General features: G+C 59.9%; 1 protein-coding gene across 1 annotated transcript in view; it reads left to right on the top strand.

Moving 5' to 3' along the window:
- TMEM104 (transmembrane protein 104) overlaps positions 1-17,326 on the top strand; it is a gene marked incomplete at its 3' end in the record, with an annotated part of 54,382 nt that extends 37,056 nt beyond the window's left edge. The window contains exons 8-9 of the mRNA XM_079724958.1: positions 1,579-1,672; positions 16,566-17,326. Coding sequence (XP_079581084.1) covers positions 1,579-1,672; positions 16,566-17,326 — 855 coding nt within the window. The remainder of the gene's footprint in view (positions 1-1,578; positions 1,673-16,565) is intronic.
- Positions 17,327-17,987: the final 661 nt, after the last annotated feature.

Raw genomic sequence — 17,987 nt, 5'->3', positions numbered from 1 at the left:
TGATGGTGCTGCATACAGACTTGCTCAGCCAAGGGCTTCTGATCCCGTACCTCACTGTGTCCTCGGGCCAGAGGGGCACTGGCGAGGGCTGCCCAGAGAGCCCCTTGCCTCTGCCTCCCCCGTCACCCCCGCCCGATGGAGATGCTGCTCCTTCCAGAGCAGAAACAGGGCTGGCTGTCAGCCCCCAGGAGAAAGCTCTTTCCCGAAGTCGCCTGCCAGGAGGCCTTGCCCACCCCAGCTAATTAGAACCTCTCCTTAAGCAGCGCTTTAGTCTCTCCTGTCATTCATTCTCAGGGTGATAATGGACTTGGATGAGAGGTCACAGCCTCTCCCACATCCTGCTTTCCTTGCAGGCAGGGAGGGGAGGGACGGGCTCAGCCCCCCTCGGGGGAGCCAGGGACTGCCGCCAGGCCGAGCAGCCAGGAGGTGTTCACCCGCATCACAGGGCCAGACCCAACTCCCCGAAGTGGGCCCCACTCCCCACTTTCGCGCAGTCAGCCGCATCTCTGGCGAGTGTCATTAGCAGTAACGTGATAAAACGGCACAGTGTAAATGTTAATAAGGTCTGACGCCTCCGCTGCTTCCAAGTGGCAGATCGGAAATGGGACCATCATCGTAACTCCAACCAGCAGCTTTTAATTCCTCTGCTCTCTGAGCAGCTGATTTGGCATGGAGGTCCTCACCTTCCTCGGTTCCCAGCTCCAGTCTCTACAGTGCCACATTTACCCGCGTTTTCCTTTGCAAAGCGGGTTCAGATTTCCCACAGACCAATTCTCTAAGGCAGGGTTTGGATTCTCTTTTTTCCTCCTAAGTAAACACTCGCTTTCCCCCGTTCTCCAGAGAGGAAGAGTAGGGAGGGGCCCGGTGCCAGCAGCTCCCACTCCTCTGGCCGGGCTCCCACCCCTACCCCTGCCCACTCCCAGCTCCCTGGGGTAGCCCCTGCTTTTCCCAGTCTGGGATGTTTCTCTGATGGGTTTGCCCTGGGAGCCACTGGCTGTGGTTCTCCAGGCTCTCCCTTCTCTCGAAATCCAGGACGTTGCTGATGAACGACATCCTGATTCATCCTTTCCTCTGAACCCTTCAGGACAGTGTCCTGCCCACTGTGCCATGTCATCAGGGCCCGTGCGTCACCCCCTGCCCCGGTCCTTTCTTCCCAGTAAACCGAGAGGGTCCAGGGTGTGCCTGGTGTTTGTTTTGGAGCCTCATCTTCCTAACTCATGCTTGCACCAGCTCAGTGCCGGGCCCTCGACCCTTCAGTCAGTGCTTGCTGAAGAGAAGCAAGCGGGGCCATGTCCCTAGGATGTCACCTCGGATTTGCCTAGAAAGTAGCCTCAGGGCAGTAAGTATGAGGAACAGCAGAGAAGCACAGCTCTGAGTTTCTATTGCACCCCTGGCCCTGGGAGCTCGCCAGGTGATGCTGTCTGACCCCAGGGAGCCTCTGCCGTTCCAGGTGCACACCCGGGTTAGGACCGGCCCTGGGGTGGCCAGGGGCTGCGTGAACGGTGTGCCCTCCCCACACGCACGATGTGCCGTGTGCGCCCAGCCTCTGTGCCCTCTCACTCTTGTTTTCATCACCAGGCTGTCTTCACTCTCCTCCTCGGACCCTTCACCTTCTTTGATGTCCAGAAGACCAAGTACCTGCAGATCCTGACGTCGCTGATGAGATGGATCGGTGAGTCTGAGAAACACCTCGGGTCTGATGCCCTTTCTCCCCTCCTCCGGTCCTCAACCACGTGGGCCACGGCCACACGAGCTCACAGCCAGGGCTGCAACGTGGCAAGGGCTTCCGTGGACTCCCGCGGGCCAGGAGGCGGCAGGTGCTCTGTGCCTTTTTACTGGTGGGGAAATCTAGCACCAAAAAAGAGAAGTCACTTCAAGGTCCCGTGATGCGGGCAGAGGCGGGGCTCAGCCCTGGACTGCTGATTCCGACTGTGCTGGGTCCCCCTGCAACCCACAGGTGGGCTCTGGGGCTCCTGGGGCCCTGGGTCGGGCTCAGCCCCCTTCAGGGCGGGGGAGAAGCCTGCTCTTTGCTCTCATGGGTGCACCGTGTGGCACAGCCAAAGAGCCCCATGGGCCATGGCGGCCACCTCTGTGTCCCCGACCACCAGGGCGGGAAGAGACACCCCATCTGCAGTACCTTCCAACTGTCTGACGCCCTGCTGAGCGAGAGCGCCACCATCCTCAGGGGAGCTTGGGGGTTTCTCCCCCATACCAGGTCTGCGGCCAGGAGCTTGGTCACCCCCGACACTGTCCTGCCAGCCACCTGGAAGGGCGAGGCTGCTGACCCACCTGGACCCATGACCGGAGGGTGTGCAGTCGCTGCTGCCCCCGCCACCGGCAGGCGCTCTGGGATCAGTTGCACGCCTGTTTAGGTCTAAAAACAAAGATGCTGTTGCTGTTCTGTCTGACGAGCCTGGCAAAGGGGGTCTGCCCCGCCTCCAGGACTCCCCCGGGGTGCTCCCCAGGATCCCCACTGCCCGTCAGCACAGAGGTTCCCAAGGAACCCGAGGTTGGGTGGCCTTCCTCCTGACCCTCTGTCCCAGCTCCCGTCGCTGCCGCGCCCGCCCTGATCAGGACTCGGGGTGCACATCACTCCTTATTCCGTGCTGGCACTCGGCACTAGATCGTGACGAGCTCAGGACAGTTTCTGATCCAGATGGTCTCCAGCAAGTCTGGCACCTTCAGGCCCCTGGCTCCCCTCACTCCAGGATTCCAAGATCCCAGCGTAAGGAGCCACTGCGTCCCAGGAGTCCTGGTGCATCTCCATTTGGAAGGTGCCAGGTCATCCAGCCCAGCCCCTCCCCTGCAGAGGCAGGCGCTGCAGCTCGAGGACGGGGCAGGCAGCCTCCAACCCAGGAGCTCAGGAAGGGGGAGGGGCCCTGCCCCACCCTGAGGGGACGTCTGCCAGTGCCTTGTCTTGAGCCAGACTCGCCAGCCTGTAGCTTCTTCCCACTCTTGGTCCTTCCTGCAAGGAGATGAGAGCAGGACTGAGCCGTCCGGGGTGTGAGCTCTGGGGCCTCTGGAGCTCGATGAGCTGCCCTTCACCGACCAGCTGAGACGAGGGAACACCTGGATGGGGCAGGAGTCCTTGTCGACCCCACCCAGTTGCTCTGACCCTATAGGCTGCTCTTCCCAGATTTCATTCACAAGCTCCAAAGCCCTGGGTTAAACTAACATGACCACCTGGGGAAAAAACGCAAGCTCCTTCCTTAGAACATAAGGATCACGCTAGCTCCGGGGTAAGAAGCTGGAAGGGAGCCTCCGTGGGTACCAGGAGGGGTTTGCCCAAAAATTGGGATCACAATGACTGGCCGTCCAATCTTCTCCTTGTAAGTCCGCTTAGAGGAAGTATTTGAAAGCCCCGGTGACCTCCAGAAGGAAAAGTTTTCTCTCGGTAAGCTGTCTTTGGAGAAAACCATTCTCCCTCCTCGCTCCCTGGCCCAACTCTGTTGCCCCAACTCCTCTGCTCCCTGAAGTCAGGTCCCCAAGTCCTGGAGGTCTGGCCCCTGCCCCGCTGGGGGTTGGCTGTCCTTGACCTGCCGCATCAGCCGTGGAAGGGGCTTGTTAAGTTCTGGTTCCGTCGTCGGGGGGACAGAGCAGGGCGTGGGGGGTGGAGGGGATGACGTGCTGTAGCTGACATGACGGATTCCTGGTCAGCCCACGCGGGGAGCTGCCTGGATAATGACAGTTAATGGCTTCCATTGCACCTGGGGCCTGTTTAGCATGACAAGGTCCTCTCACGTCTGGTGAGCGATGCATTTGTTAAAAGGGAGAAGGTTGTAAGAGGGAGAGGAGGAGGCTGACGGTAAATAGAGAGCGACTGTCTGGGCACAGGACGCCAGGTGCCCCCAGGCTCAGGTCAGACCCAGCTCCCACCCGCAGAGGTGGCACCGAGCTCCCGTTGCTAGCTGGCCATAGGGTCCTCAGGCCCCTCGAGCGGCCCCTCCTGCTTCTGCGGTTGGAGTTCTCTTCCTTGTCCTCCAGAACCGGGCTCACGGAGTGTCACCTGCGGCTCAGTTGCTTTAGAAACTCAGCTGCTCTTTCCCATGGCACAGGCCACCCGGGCCCCCGGTGACCCCATCCTGCCTCTCCTCCCAGCCAGAGCCCCCCTCCCACAGGGCAGCAAGGGGACTGCAGGGCGACCCCTCTGGTCTCCCACCTGCAACTTCCTGGGCCCTCGGTGGCAGCCCTTGCAGTGCGACAGAGTCAGGCGGCCGTGGCCTTGAGAGAGGGTGCCAGGTGGAGACCAGCCCGTGAAGGTCGTCCGCGCTCGTGTTTTGGTGGTGACATGGCTGTCTCTGCAAGCCACTCGCCTCTTTTCTCCCTCTGATCCTTGAGATAATCAAGCGGCAGCAGCCTCTCCGCGGACCTTCTCCCGGAGGCGCTGCTGTGGGTGACAGCTGCAGTGGGTGACGGCACCGACCAGTCATTAGTCTCCGTGAGGGACTCAGGCCTCTGGGCTTGAGAAGTAGACCCGTCTCTGACACAAAGCCCTCTCAAGTGGAGGACAAATCGGCCAGTGAAGTCAACTCTCTAACATGTAGTTGAACCCGGGGTTCAGTTCCCAGCCTGGACGTTTTCCTTTGTAGACGTGGTAGAAGGAGTTTCCCTGGTCCTGACCCCAGGCAGAAGGGGGGAGGCAGGGAGCGGAGATTGTGGAATCCGGGGAGCCCCCAGGCAGCCCCGCTGTGGGAGGGAGCGCGCCCTGCCCGCGGGATGTCCCAGGGGGTTGTGTCCTCTGGCCCCAGCTGACCCCAGGTGATTTTTCTAGAACTCCTCCAAAGGCAGTGAGCACCAAGGCCCCATTAGTCCTCTCAAGTTTGCGCCAAATTGTCAGTTTGCAGTGAGCTCCCTCTTCATTTTGCTTCTGAACGGCAGCTGTGCGGCCGTGCACCCCCGACCTCCCTCCTTCCCACGCACCCTGCCTCTTCCAGCCGCCCAGATTAGGGCCCAGACTGTCCAAGAGAGCCGAGCGGGGAGCTCAGGGTGGCAATAAGCTGGCTCGGGTTCTAGGAAGACAAAAGGGAAGAATGAGCACCAAAGGGACCGGAAAATCAAAAATAAACGTGCTGAGCCGGAAGCGTTCTTGTGCGTAATTAGGAATTTGTTCTGCCATCTGTTGAAATGAGCCTGGGGCAGACTTGCAGGGACCCCCACCCCGAGCAGGGGCCCCCGGAGCTCCAGACAAACGGGGAAGCCTTTAAGCTGGTTCGTCCAGGGTGTTCACCATGCCCTCCGCCAGAGGCCCCTGGTGCTGCCAGGACGGGATCTAAAGGTTGGATGGCCTTTGCAAATAGCCGCTTGTCGGGAAGATGTCAGAACATGTCTGACACGCGCCAGCATCGATTCGTGTCTTTTGCTGCTCAAATAAGTTCTGGAGAGACCAGGCTGCTGAGTCTGGGAGACCCGGTTTGCAAATGCCCCTGAATTTGTGTGGACGAGAGCGATCGGTTGCCGTCCCGGCAGGTGAAACTTGTTCAGGCTTCAGCAGACTCCCTGACCTGCCCGCTGTGCCGTCCACTGGCTCCTGAACACTCGGCTCCGGCCCGGGTGCGCAGGTCGGCCAGCGTCCGTCGCCGGTGTGCACTGACAGGCCAGGCTCCCTGTTGGGCGGTGGCGAAGGCCGGAAGATGAATTGGGACTGTGTGGAAAGCACTATTGGCAGAGCACTCAGCAGCGGGTCAGCATCCAGACGTCAGCCCCGTGTGCGTCCCTGCCATTGGCGTCTCCGGCCACCGTGTCCTGGGAGCGGCCTCAGAGTGAGCCTCTCTTGGGGCTGGCCCGGAGATCAGAGACGTCGCCCAAGCCACCCGCAGAAAGAGCTGTGTCGCTGGATGGTCCCCAGAGAGACCTCGGAGCATCGCTGGCTGCCTCCGTATGGCCTCCCCTCGGCCCCACCCCAGCGCTGTGTGTACCTGGGGAACACCGGGCGGGGAGCCTCCCTGTCCCCACCAGCCTCCACCCACATCGTCTTCAAGGAAGCCTGAGCCCAAGAGAAATGAGACACAGGCCCACCTCACAGAGAGGCTGGGCTTCCTCCTGACTTCCGGCTCTCACTGTCAGCTGTAGGTCGACCAGGGACACTTAGGAGATGCCGATGACAGTGCTGTCCTTCATGTCCACAGGCCCAGCAGCTGTGGCACCAGAGCCTGGAGCCCTAAACCACGAAATGGACCACTGTGGACTGTTCTACCTGGGCCGCCCAGCAGGGAGCTCTCAGACTGGAAGGGGCTGCGGCAGCACCATCACTTCACTCCCGTTACCAGCCCCTCACCCCCACCACCCACGCAGACACCTCCCACTCGGGGACACGAACAGCTGACTCAGCTTGGGGCTCCCCATTTGGCGTTGTCAAAAAAACAATTCTTTCTAATAAAGGCAGCTCTGGCTCAGGGCAGCCCTCTTCGGTTTGGGTTGTCAGGGACCCACAGGGCTGCCTTCCCTCTGATTGTGTATTCAGAGCACCACGCACGTTATTCCCGTCTCTGTGCTCCCTTCAAAGTGGGTCAGGCGCCGTCCTCCCCGACTGTTGGTGGATAAACTTGAGCCTGCCTCATGAATTTTCTTGGCCCTGCTCGCCCCACCTCCCCTGGCTGGTGCCCCAGATTTGTCTTCCAGAGCGAGCCAGCAGGGAGAGGTGGGACCCGGTGGTGGTAGCCCAAGTGGCAGAAGGTCCCCAGGAGGAGACCATCACCTGGGAACATAAGGGCTCTGGCTTTACCTGTCCCCAGAATTATCTGTGGCCGCATGGCCTCCTCCCCCGCAGATCTATGACTGATCTCAGCTGAGTGTCTCCTGGTGGGCCTGTTCTGATCTGTCACCACCAGCTGCCTGGGGTCTTCTACGTCTGAGCCATCTGTTTCCCCACATCCTGTTGGCTCAGCATGCCAGCTCAGCGTTTGAATTCCTTCATGGTCACTCACTGCTGTCCCCTCACTCTCAACTGGTGCTTCTCGGGGGGCCAGAAAGGACCCCCGCTCCCTAATGAAGGTAGCACATGGGCCCCCTCTGACCTTCCAGCCAGCCTTTGTCCTGAGCCTTTGCTGCTGCCCTGCCTACCCTCTCTCTGGGCCACTGTCCAGGGCTCTCCTGGGCCATTAAGGGTCCGGTTTTCCCTTGTTACACAGCCAGTGGAGAGAATCAAGGAAAACCTTTTTATGTACATTTCATTTCAGTCTTAATTTTATTCTTGGTTTTCTAGAAGTTCTCTCTGCAGATGCAAAGGTCAGTTGAAAGAGGAACTGGAGGGTTCTGTCTTAAGGCTTTTAGGGTAGAGTGGACACTTAATCAAAGTTTGCTGGAGGGCCAGCCACGTGTCACCAAATGACGCCTTTCATTAGCGGCAGGACTGACCTGAGAGCTCTGCTTGGCCCCAAGCAGAGGCCATGGCTCTCCCGGCCACACCTCCCCTCTGAGCGGCCTCTGTTGTCAGCAGCTCTATTCTGCGTGTGGCTGACATGTGTGCTGGCCCGGCCATCAGGCAGGGACTCCTATTCCACCAGGAGGTTAGCAGGCCAGCTGCCTGGACTCTGCCAAGGGAAGGGAGGGTGAGGCCCAGGCGGGGCGAGGTGTCTGACGGACACTGATGGTTACAGGCTCACCTCTGCTCAGAATCAGGCTGCACACAAGCCAGGGTAAACCCCAGGCAGGCAGCCAGGTCAGGCAGCCATATCCATCTACAGAGCTAGTGTGGCCCAGGGCAACCCTGGAGCTCCGGGGTTTACATTCAGACCAGGGCAACCCAACGCCCTTGTCACAGTACTGCCTCTCCTCTTCCTCGCCTTCCTGTTTTCTCTCTGCATCCAGCCACTGCTTAACAGCTGTCTTAGCTCAGGCTACTGTAACAATACCATGGGCTGGGCGGCTTAAACAGCAGAAATTTATTTTTTCAGTGCTGGGGGCTAGAAGCCCAAGATCAAGGCGCTGTCAGGGTTGGTTTCTGGTGAGGCCTCCCTCCCTGGCTTGTAGACGGCCACCTTCTCACCGTGTCCTCACGTGGCTTTTCCTCTGTGTGTGCCGAGAGAGAGCACGTACTCTGGTGTCTCTTTCTCTTCTTAAAAGCGCACGTATCCCATCAGATTAGGGTCCACCCTTATGACTTCATCTAACCTGTAATACCTCTTTAGAGGCCCTGTCCCCAAATACAGTCACATTGAGGATTAGGGCTTCGACCTACAAATCAGAAGGGGGGGACGGTGGCAAGAAGAAAGGGTTAAGAGAGGGCTGAGTGGCCTTCAGGAAAGGTGACGGTGTGGAGGTTTTATATGTCCAGTCTCTGGGAAGGAGATTAGTCCACCAGCAGCCAGAGGCCCCTGGGCTGCGCTTTCCCAGCGATTACAAATGGAGCTGGCTCTGACAGCTTAAGAATGAAGAATTGAGAGCCTGCCGTCCCAGGCGCCACCTGCCATGCCTGGAGAGTGTGGAAAGGTGAAGGATGAAAAGGCCAGAACTCTTGATTTCGGTCTTAAGACTTGACTGCTTCAGAGACTCACATACCTGCCCTTTATCAACGACCTGTGCCTCCTGACACACTTGGAGGCGGGGAGGCTTTACCCTGAGTCCTTCTGGAGTAGAATCTCAGTCCCGTAAGTTGATTATGTAAACATCATTCTCTTCTGCCTCCATGATGATGATGATGATGATGACGACGATGACAACTACAGAGCTAGAATCCTCCAGAAACCACGGGGGCTGATCCTGCATGGGAAGGTAGTCTGATTGGCTTTAAATCCCTCCCTTCAGTGGAAACCCAGGTGACTTTTTTTTGCAAGGGCAGCAATCACAGAATGTCTCATCCACCTGACATGAAATCCGACCCAGGGCCAAGATGTTTCTGGAGCCGAGTGCATCTGCATGGGGAGCTTCCCCTTCTCCCCAGAGGGAACCCCTCCCAGCCAGAGATGGAGTGTGTCCTGTCTTCTCGGAGCATGAAAGGAGGCCCCACCCCGACCACAGCCTGTGCTCAGGTGGGAGGGTGATGACAGAGGAAGGATGGACGAACGTGAGCACCAAAGAACCCAAACAGAATTCCTTTCCAGTCTCGCCCAGCCCCCTACAGAGAGCACGTGCCGACTCCCCCCCAGATGACAGGTGGAGGGGACAGCTTAGCCTTGTGTGGCCTTCCGTGGAGGGAGAGGAGGTGTCTCTGATTCACAGAACAGATATGAGCAGCCTGCCCGGGGTCCTCCTGACCCCCAGAGCCCCAAAGATTAGCTGACCCCTGAGCTAGAGACGCTCAGCAGGGAAGGGTCATGACTGTGGCTCGACCAGGCTGGGGTCACGAGAATGACCCCAGTACCCTCCTTGGAGCAAAAGGAGAATTAGGAGAGAACTCGGTATTGACAAGTTTTCCTGCTTGCCTGGGCTTTCCGGGTGGGAAGTCAGGTTTCTGCGACAATATAAGGGATGACACGTTTTTTGAGCAACTGCTGTGGGCCAGGCCCTGCCCCTGTTCTTTATTGCACCATCTTATTCCATCCCCCCAGCACCCATGAGCATCCCCCCCTTTTTTTTTTTTTTTTTTTGCAGTACGCGGGCCTCTCACTCTTGTGGCCTCTCCCATTGCGGGGCACAGGCTCCGAACGCGCAGGCTCAGCGGCCATGGCCCATGGGCCCAGCCGCTCCGCGCCATGTGGGATCCTCCCAGACCAGGGCGCGAACCCGTGTCCCCTGCATCGGCAGGCGGACTCTCAACCACTGCGCCACCAGGGAAGCCCCAGCATCCCCCTTTTTAAAGGTGACGGAACAGAGGTACTGAGAAGTTAAGTGACTGCCCCAGGATCACACAGTTCGCGGGCAGAATCGGGAGTTGAACCCAGAGTAACTTGAGAACTTAAGCTTGTTTAGAAGAAGGGCAGCGGCCACCTCTCTCCCTCTCTCCTGCTCTTTCCAAGGGGTTAGAGCTTTGCACGGTGAGCTGCCACTCACACCCCTGGCCTGTGGGTCTTGTGAGCCTGCCCAATGGCTCTCCGTTCACAGTCGGTCCTATTCTTTAAGGAACGGTTACACAGCCGCCTGCGCCCACTTTTAGGGCCGAGCAACTGCTTGGTCTTCAGTGGTTCTCAGCTCAGGCTGACGTTACCCTGTCAGTTCCTCCCAGCTCTCCTGAATCTCGGGAGGCCCTGGCCCAGCTCTGATGACCCAGCCTAAGGAGAGACACATGCATGCCCCAGCACCTCTGAGGGCAGTGCAGTGGTGAAGAAGGAAGCTGGTGCCGGATCCTCCCCCGGATCCAGCTCCCAGCCTGGAGCGCCAGTGCCCGAGCTGGGATGGGCATCCACGGCCATTCGTCAGCATCAGCCCTGGCATGTTGATCCCCCTCTTGGAGAAGAGAGCGCCGTCCTCCTGACAGCCGCCTTGACAGATGGCCTCCACCTTACAGAGCAGAGCCACTTACAGGTCTCGGAGAACAGCCAGGTGTCTGGGGGCAGCATCAGGGCCGGTCCAGAGCTCAGGGGGTTAGGCGGCTCCCCAGGAGGCAGGCCCACCCGGGCGAGGCATGCTGCAGGGCTGGCTTGTGGGGAGGGCCCGCGGCTGCTGACACGTGCCCTGGGACTCCACTGGGAGGAGTCCGTCAGCTTCGCCTTTGGCTCTTAATCACAGCTTCACATATATGTGTGCTCCGGGGCCCTCAGGGATTAAGGATGAGGGATCTGGCCTTAGTGGACATGTGTCCCCCTCCTCCGTGACAGCTGTGTTCCTTCCAGTGCCTGCAGAGGACCCAGCAGGGGTCAGGGCCGGGCACGGGCCACTGGGCAGAGCCCTCCTGCATTCCAGAGAAGCTCTGTTCCAGCTCGAACTTCCACGAGAATGTCCCTCTGACTCGATGACCCAGGACCACAGGCCACTTCCCCAGCCCCACCCAGCAGTGCCTTCCCTCTGCAGGGCAGGTCGCCCTGGTGGGTACAGCCCGGGGAACTGATAGCCTATTTTTCCTTTAGCTTTTTAAAGACTGGCCCAGTATCACGCCTCAGGCCTAGGTTTCAAGTGTCTCGTGCAGATCAGGGCAGGTGACCGAGGGTTACAGTGAGGAGGCCTGGGCTGAGGCTGGGGGCAGAGGGCAGAGATCTTTCTGATTCCCAACAGGTCAGGTGCTTCACTCACGCACCGCCACGGAGCACACGGTCACAGTAAACCCACGTTGCCCCATCAAAATATAATGCGAGCCAACTGGGGAATTTTCAATTTTGCGGCAGTCACATCTGAACATTTAATTAATTTTAATAATATGCTTATCCAACCTAAGATATCAAAAATACCTTTTCAACATGGAACCAATATGAGAAAATGATGAATGAGCTAGTTTACATTCCTTTTTCACACTGAGTCTTTGAAATCCAATGTGTGTTTTAGACTTCAGCATGGCTCATTTTGGGCCGGCCACATTCAAGCACTCTGGAGCCTCATGTGGCTCATGGCTGCCATGGTGGACAGCACAGCTGCACGTGCTTCTCTTTCAGAGCTCGAGGGTTTGACTGCCACCTGCTAGGAGGGCCCTCAGAAGCATTCAGCATGCCCAGAGGTAGCCCATGCATAATTCCAAAGCCAGTCTTGGAGAAGGAGCAGAACAGTAAAACCATCGTGAGGGGTCCCATGTCCCATCATCACACTTTCAGAGTGACAGCCTAATGGGGCGGGGTGGCAGGGGGCTCCTGGGAGAGCTCTGCCCTGCCCTCCTCCAGGCAGGGAGAGTCTTGGCCCGAACTCCCCAACTCCCGTGATGCTCAGGCAGGTGGCCCGGCTCATGCCAGCCCCACACAGACCCCAGAATTCTGTAAGGAAGGCGGAGCTCTGCACAGCCTCACCGCCACCCCAAGTGCCTGGGAGAGCCCCACCACGGCCCAGAGGCCAAGGCAGAGGCCCGGAAGGAACTCGCCCCTCTCCAGTGCCAGCACAACCCACCCAAGGGTGGGTTCCAGTGCACGGAGGCTGGAACTGGCTTCTGACCACTCTGATCTCTGCCTTAACCCACAGCCCACAGACAGGCATACTGGGGCCACTGGTTGGACTCCCAGAGCCCCGGACCCAGACCTCAGACCCCTGCTCATCTCCACTTGGCCCCAAGAACGAGTCAACTCCGACTCCTGTGAGGTCTGGGCCAGGTCACCTCTTTATGCAGCCGAGGCCCCAGGGTGGAGGGGGGTCCGGGAGAGCAAAGGGAGGAACCAGGAGAGGCTGAGCAGTCCAGATTCGGGGTCGTCTGTTTTTCCACTCTCATCCTCTTGTAAGTCTGGACCACCTTTACCCTTTGGCAGGAGTTCAGAGGGTGTCGGCTCACCGGCCCAACTCTCTGCAGAGGAGAGAGGCTCTGAGGTCAGATAGACAGACAGCCGTGAGGCAAGACAGCTCCCAGCTGGGGCTCCTCGTCTGACTCTTGCTCACAAAGAAGGGAGGAGGAACAGGGGGCCTCCGTGGACAGCGGTGCTTCTCCTCTGACCACTCAAGGGAACTCATGCGTGACTCGTTAAATGTCGTGAGAATGCATCTTGACATGAAATATTACCTTGACCTCCATACTTGAGGCTGCTGACGCCCCCAGGACAGAAAGCTAGTACTGACGTGACCCCACTGACCTGCCACCATCCTGATACTGTCACCCCGGACGTGCCTGTGCTGGAGGGCCATTCCTGGTGTAAATTTTACTTTTAACCTGACCTCCTCAGAAAAGGAGGCGGAAAGATGTCTCCTCTAAGCTGTGCTCTCAGGGCTCAGGATTTGTACCGAGATTAGGACTTGCTTCCCGCTCCTGTCTCTCTCCCTCCCTCCCAAGGCAGCGCATGTAGGGAGAGCGGAGAGCAGCTCCAGGTGGGTCAATATGCTGAGGGCGGAACACTGCGGCGGAAGCGGTGAAGTCCCGGGGCCCCGACCCCCCCCCCCGTCACTGCCCTCATCGGGCTGCTCCTTCCCTCCTGCACCGCGAGGGGGACAGCCGACAGGTTCTTCCAAATCAGCTCTGGCCCCCGGTTCCCCTGTGACCCCCAGATGGTCTTCTTCCCTGGGCTTGGACGTCCCGAGACAGGGATCTCCCCATCTACGCCCCTGCCCCTCCGCAGCTCATGTGGCTGTTAGCCAGTTCTTTCTTTTGTAGTAATTTGTGTCCTGTAAGTTCCACCCGGTGGGCCCCCTGGACTGTAGGCTCCAGAGGACCAGGACCATAACTGCTGGCTCAGAGCACCATCCCCAGATGGCCAGAATAGTATCAGCATGGTGGGCTCTCAGTAGTACATCTTTGCTGAATGAACGAATGAATGAATGGTCCTGGTGAGCCCCCTGAGCCACACAAAACAATCGCAGTTGTTCTTACATGGGCTCTTACTGCCGGTATTAAAAAAGAAGTCTCCTGATCCCCCACGTCACCTGGTAGCTGCATCTTCCGAGGCCGTCAGCCACTCCTCGTGTGACATGTGTCAGGCCCTCACCTCCTCCCCCCACAGCATCCTTCCTGGCAACTGGCTGCACCTCCTCACCCCTTGGAGAATGACTCCTGTGTGGGATGCGGGTGGATGCAGGTGAATGCGGACTGCTACCCTGTCCATCACGTGGGCTCCCTGAGCACGGCCTGTGAGGCTCGGAGAGAAGCCCAGCCCGCCCTGCCCTTGGGGAACTGTGAGGCCTGATCACCCACACGTCAGGACCGCTCGCGCTGTCCCCCTCTCCAAGCGGCTGCCCCTGCCTCCCACACGGCCGCGACCAGGTGGCGCGAGCTGCCGGTGGCTGCGCCCGAGCCCTGGGCATCCTGTGTGCACATCTCCGCCGAACTTCCTGGCCGCGTTTGTCGCTCACAACCTGTCATCCTCAGTTCATCTTGATTTATTATCAGACCTAATGAGTTTTTGGAGCAGCTATCTCCCAGGGACGGGACGATCAATCTAGGAGATGGCTGTTGAACTCTGCTTCCCCGGCAATGAGGGGAGGGAAGGGCCGGGAGCACAGGCATGTGGTCCAGAGGGCAGGGCCGGGCGGCCCTGGTGCCAGGACCCCTCAAGGTCAGAGCCGCCGGTCAGGGCTGTCCAGACAGCTCGCCTTGAAGTCAGCGAGCCAGCTTCTGCCTGCGTTTCTTACAGCCTCTTGGAGATGTAGGGCTGAGGAGGAAGATGAGCAGAGAAGCACCAGCCAGCATCCCAGCTGCAGGGAGCAGCGATGAGCTCACATCACAACAGCCAACTTCTCCCTGCCTCCTCCATGCCCACCAGACCCAGGGCCCCGTGGCCGAGCAACAGACAGAGGATTTCCCCACTTGCTTCTTCGCCAGTCCGTGCTGGCCTCGGCCTGGGCCGGGAGTAGCACCGGGTCACCAGGGGACACTCCGCTAGTGGGACGACAGGATTGAGCTCTTGTCTTACAGCAGCTGCCCCCTTTGCCCCGACCCTGGTGGCCCACCTCTGCTGGCAGAAGTATCAGCTGCAGCCTTGTGAACAGCTTAATCAGCAGGCGGCCCACCCGCTCAGCTCTGCTTCGTAACCCTTTCCGGCCCAGGACAGACTCCCTGGCACACGGGAGACTCCGCCTCCACCCCGTCCACCCTCTCCTCTGGGTGCTCCCCTCACATCCTGCCCCAGTGCACTTCCTGGGTGCGGTTCTGCCACACAGATCTCTGGCCCGCACACCCCTCCTGCACCCACCCTGAGAAATGTGACGAGCCAGACTGCCAGGGTCCTGGGTGTCCCCAAGGAAACAGGGAGGCCCTCACAGGGTGTCCTGTCCCAGCCCCGAGAGGGTTCAGCCAGAGGCAGCTCCTGGACTGAGACCTCAAGGGAGGGACTGGGTCACCGCTTGCCCCTTGACTGACCAGAGCTGTTGGGATTTGTGATGCCCCCTCAGTCGTGGGGCCCTCGGAATCAGGAGCGGCAGGGCCAGAGTCGGATGAGAGCATCAGAAACAAATCATCGTCTTTATTGGCAATTTTCACAGGCCTGTTCCCTGGCTCCCCTCCCCCGATCCTGTCCCCAGCAGTGTCAGCAGCTCTGATGAAAAGTAACAGACGACATTTCCGTTGAGCCCACTTCCAAGTGTCATTGTGGGAAAACATTGGTCTGGCTTCCTGTGAATCCTGGAAGAAAGGCCTCTTCCTTCCAGGGAGCGGGGAGGGTATGACGTGGCCCGAGGGGACAGTGGGGAGACCCCCAGCCTCTCGGGAGGAGCCCTGAGCTTCCCATGGGCTGGCAGGCAGGAGCTGCGCAGCTGGCAGGCAGTCTCTTCAGCCACTGTTCCTTCACGCTCGCCTGCGTCACTCCCCGAGAAATGTCAGGTGTCATCGTGGGCTTTACCTGAGCGATGGGGGCCCAGGCGGGAGGGGCTGTCAGGTCTGGTCTGAACAGAGACAGCAGCGGTTTATGGACTCCAACACTGGAGACAGGGGCACTAGTGGTCCCTGGGTGTGCCGAGTGGCTAAGGGTGGCAGTTCTGGGAGATCTGGATAACAGATGCAAGAAGCCAGAGACTCAGAGAGAGACTGCTGGATCTGGAAGTATGTCTGTCTGCTGGGAGCACCGGCTGGGAAGCCCGGCTCTGGGTCTGAGACCCACAGGAGGGCCGCTGTAAGAGGTGCAGCCAGCCTCGAGCTCTGTTTGCTCTGAACAGATAGATCGTGGGTCCCCTACCGCTCCTGCAGCAAACCCAGGTCAGAGTTACACCCTGTACTTCTGTGCCTCCTACCCGTGCCACCAGGCCCAGGAGAACAGAGCCACATGCCCTTGGCCTCCAGCCTTGGGCTCAGCTCCCACCAGCCTTGAGCTTTGGTGCCATTTCTTCCCTCGAGTGACCCCAGGTACCTTCCTTCCCGGTGTCGGCCCCTGAGTGCCTGCCTCCGCTCAGGGCTGCCCACACTCATCACTGTCGCCCCTTAGCTGTCCCTAGCAGATGCCCTGGCCCAGGAGGACACCTCCTCCCAAGTGCTCTGTGCCCCTTACCCCTCCACCCCTGCTCCTCAGACACACATTCTTTAAACCAAAGGAGAGTCAGGAAGCTGGCAGGAAGCCCCCCAACCCCCAGACCCCTGGGGCCGGTAAGGGAGCCGGGAAGCGCCTGGCCAGGAGCCTGCACTCCTCTGAGAAGACAGCGCGGGGCTCCGCTGCCGATGCCCCCGTGCAGCCCCCGTCATGCCCAGCCCTCAGCCCCAGACACCTTCCCTCACCTGGCGTGGGGCGTGCACGGCATGTCCCCGGCAGCAGCGGCCACTGCTGACCTGCCCCAGAGTGTGACCCTCACGGCCGCAGGAATTTTTTTTTTTTTTTTTTTTTTTTTGCGGTACTCGGGTCTCTCACCGCTGTGGCCTCTCCCGTCGCTGAGCACAGGCTCCGGACGCGCAGGCTCAGCGGCCATGGCTCACGGGCCCAGCCGCTCCGCGGCATGTGGGATCTTCCCGGACCGGGGCACGAACCCGTGTCCCCTGCATCGGCAGGCGGACTCTCAACCACTGCGCCACCAGGGAAGCCCACGGCCACAGGAATTTAATGGTTCTTTCTCATGGGGCTCGGGTCCCTGGGCAGGCACCCCCAGACCAGAGACTGTCCCAGGTAGGGCTGCCCCTCCTTCCCTGGCTGACTCCCTCCCCTCCTGTTTTCCAGCTTTCGCCATCATGATCGTGCTGGCCCTGGTGCGCATCGGGCACGGGCGTGGGGAGGGCCGTCCGCCGCTGGCCGACTTCTCCGGGGTCCGGAACCTGCTCGGCGTGTGCGTCTACTCATTCATGTGCCAGCACTCCCTGCCGTCCCTCGTCACCCCCGTCTCCTCCAAGCGCCACCTCACGCGCCTGGTCTTCCTGGACTACGTGCTGATCCTGGCCTTCTACGGCCTCCTCTCCTTCACCGCCATCTTCTGCTTCCGCGGTGACAGCCTCCTGGACATGTACACCCTCAACTTTGCGCGCTGCGATGTCGTGGGCCTGGCCGCCGTGCGCTTCTTCCTGGGCCTCTTCCCCGTCTTCACCATCAGCACCAACTTCCCCATCATCGCCGTGACCCTGCGCAACAACTGGAAGACGCTTTTCCACCGAGAGGGGGGCACGTACCCCTGGGTGGTGGACCGCGTGGTGTTCCCCACCATCACCCTGCTGCCCCCTGTGGTGGTGGCCTTCTGCACCCATGACCTGGAGTCCCTGGTGGGCATCACGGGGGCCTACGCAGGCACGGGTATCCAGTACGTCATCCCCGCCTTCCTGGTGTACCTCTGCCGCAAGGACACCCAGCTGGCCTTCGGCTACGGGACCGTCAACAAGCACGGGTCCCCTTTCCGCCACACCTTCTGGGTGGGCTTTGTGCTGCTCTGGGCTTTCTCCTGCTTCTTCTTTGTCACCGCCAACATCGTCCTCAGCGAGACTAAGCTCTGATGGCAGGACAAGTCTGGTGACGAGAGGGGTGGGGTCCACCCGCCCTCCCCGCTGGCAGAGCCAAGAGCTAGTCGCCTCCCAGGTCTCCATGGGGCAGGCAAGGCCCGGGCTCTTGGAGGGTACCCTCCACGCCTCCAGCTGGGGGGCCCCCCACACCCAGGATTCCGCACAGTCTGCACCTCGCCTCACTCGCCGGAGTCACCCTCCTCCAGGTCCTCCTGCTGGGGCTGCCCCCAGCCAGCCGAGTCCCACAGCCGGGCACACGGCTGCTCCTAGATTCTAGGACTGGTTACTGGGATCGAGCCCTCTGCTTTCACACGCCCCACCACCAGGGCGCGCTCTTCCCCCGGAAGGGTGGAGACGCAGTGCTGGCACTGCCACTCTTTATGCCAGGCACGTGTCCCCCCACCCCTTACCCCGCTCTCCCAGTCCCTCCCGCATCCTTGTCTGGGAAATCTCCATTAGGGCAGCCCCAGGCCCTACCCCTCCTCTCCACTGGGCCTGGCAGGGCTCACCTTCCCACCGGGCCTGGAGGTGCCGAGTGCCTCTCCTAGGGGAGTGCCTGGCCAGCTGACGACAAGGGCCGTAAGTGCTAATTGGCACCAGGGTCCCCAGACCAGAGCTGGAAGGGCCCTGCTGTGGGCGCCAGCTCCTGTCCTGG

The sequence above is a fragment of the Hyperoodon ampullatus genome (genome assembly GCF_949752795.1).
Source record: "Hyperoodon ampullatus genome assembly, chromosome: 19".
Classification (NCBI taxonomy): Eukaryota; Metazoa; Chordata; class Mammalia; order Artiodactyla; family Ziphiidae; genus Hyperoodon; species Hyperoodon ampullatus.
Note: the sequence above shows the minus strand (reverse complement) of the source record. Positions and strands in the feature narration are given on the sequence as shown.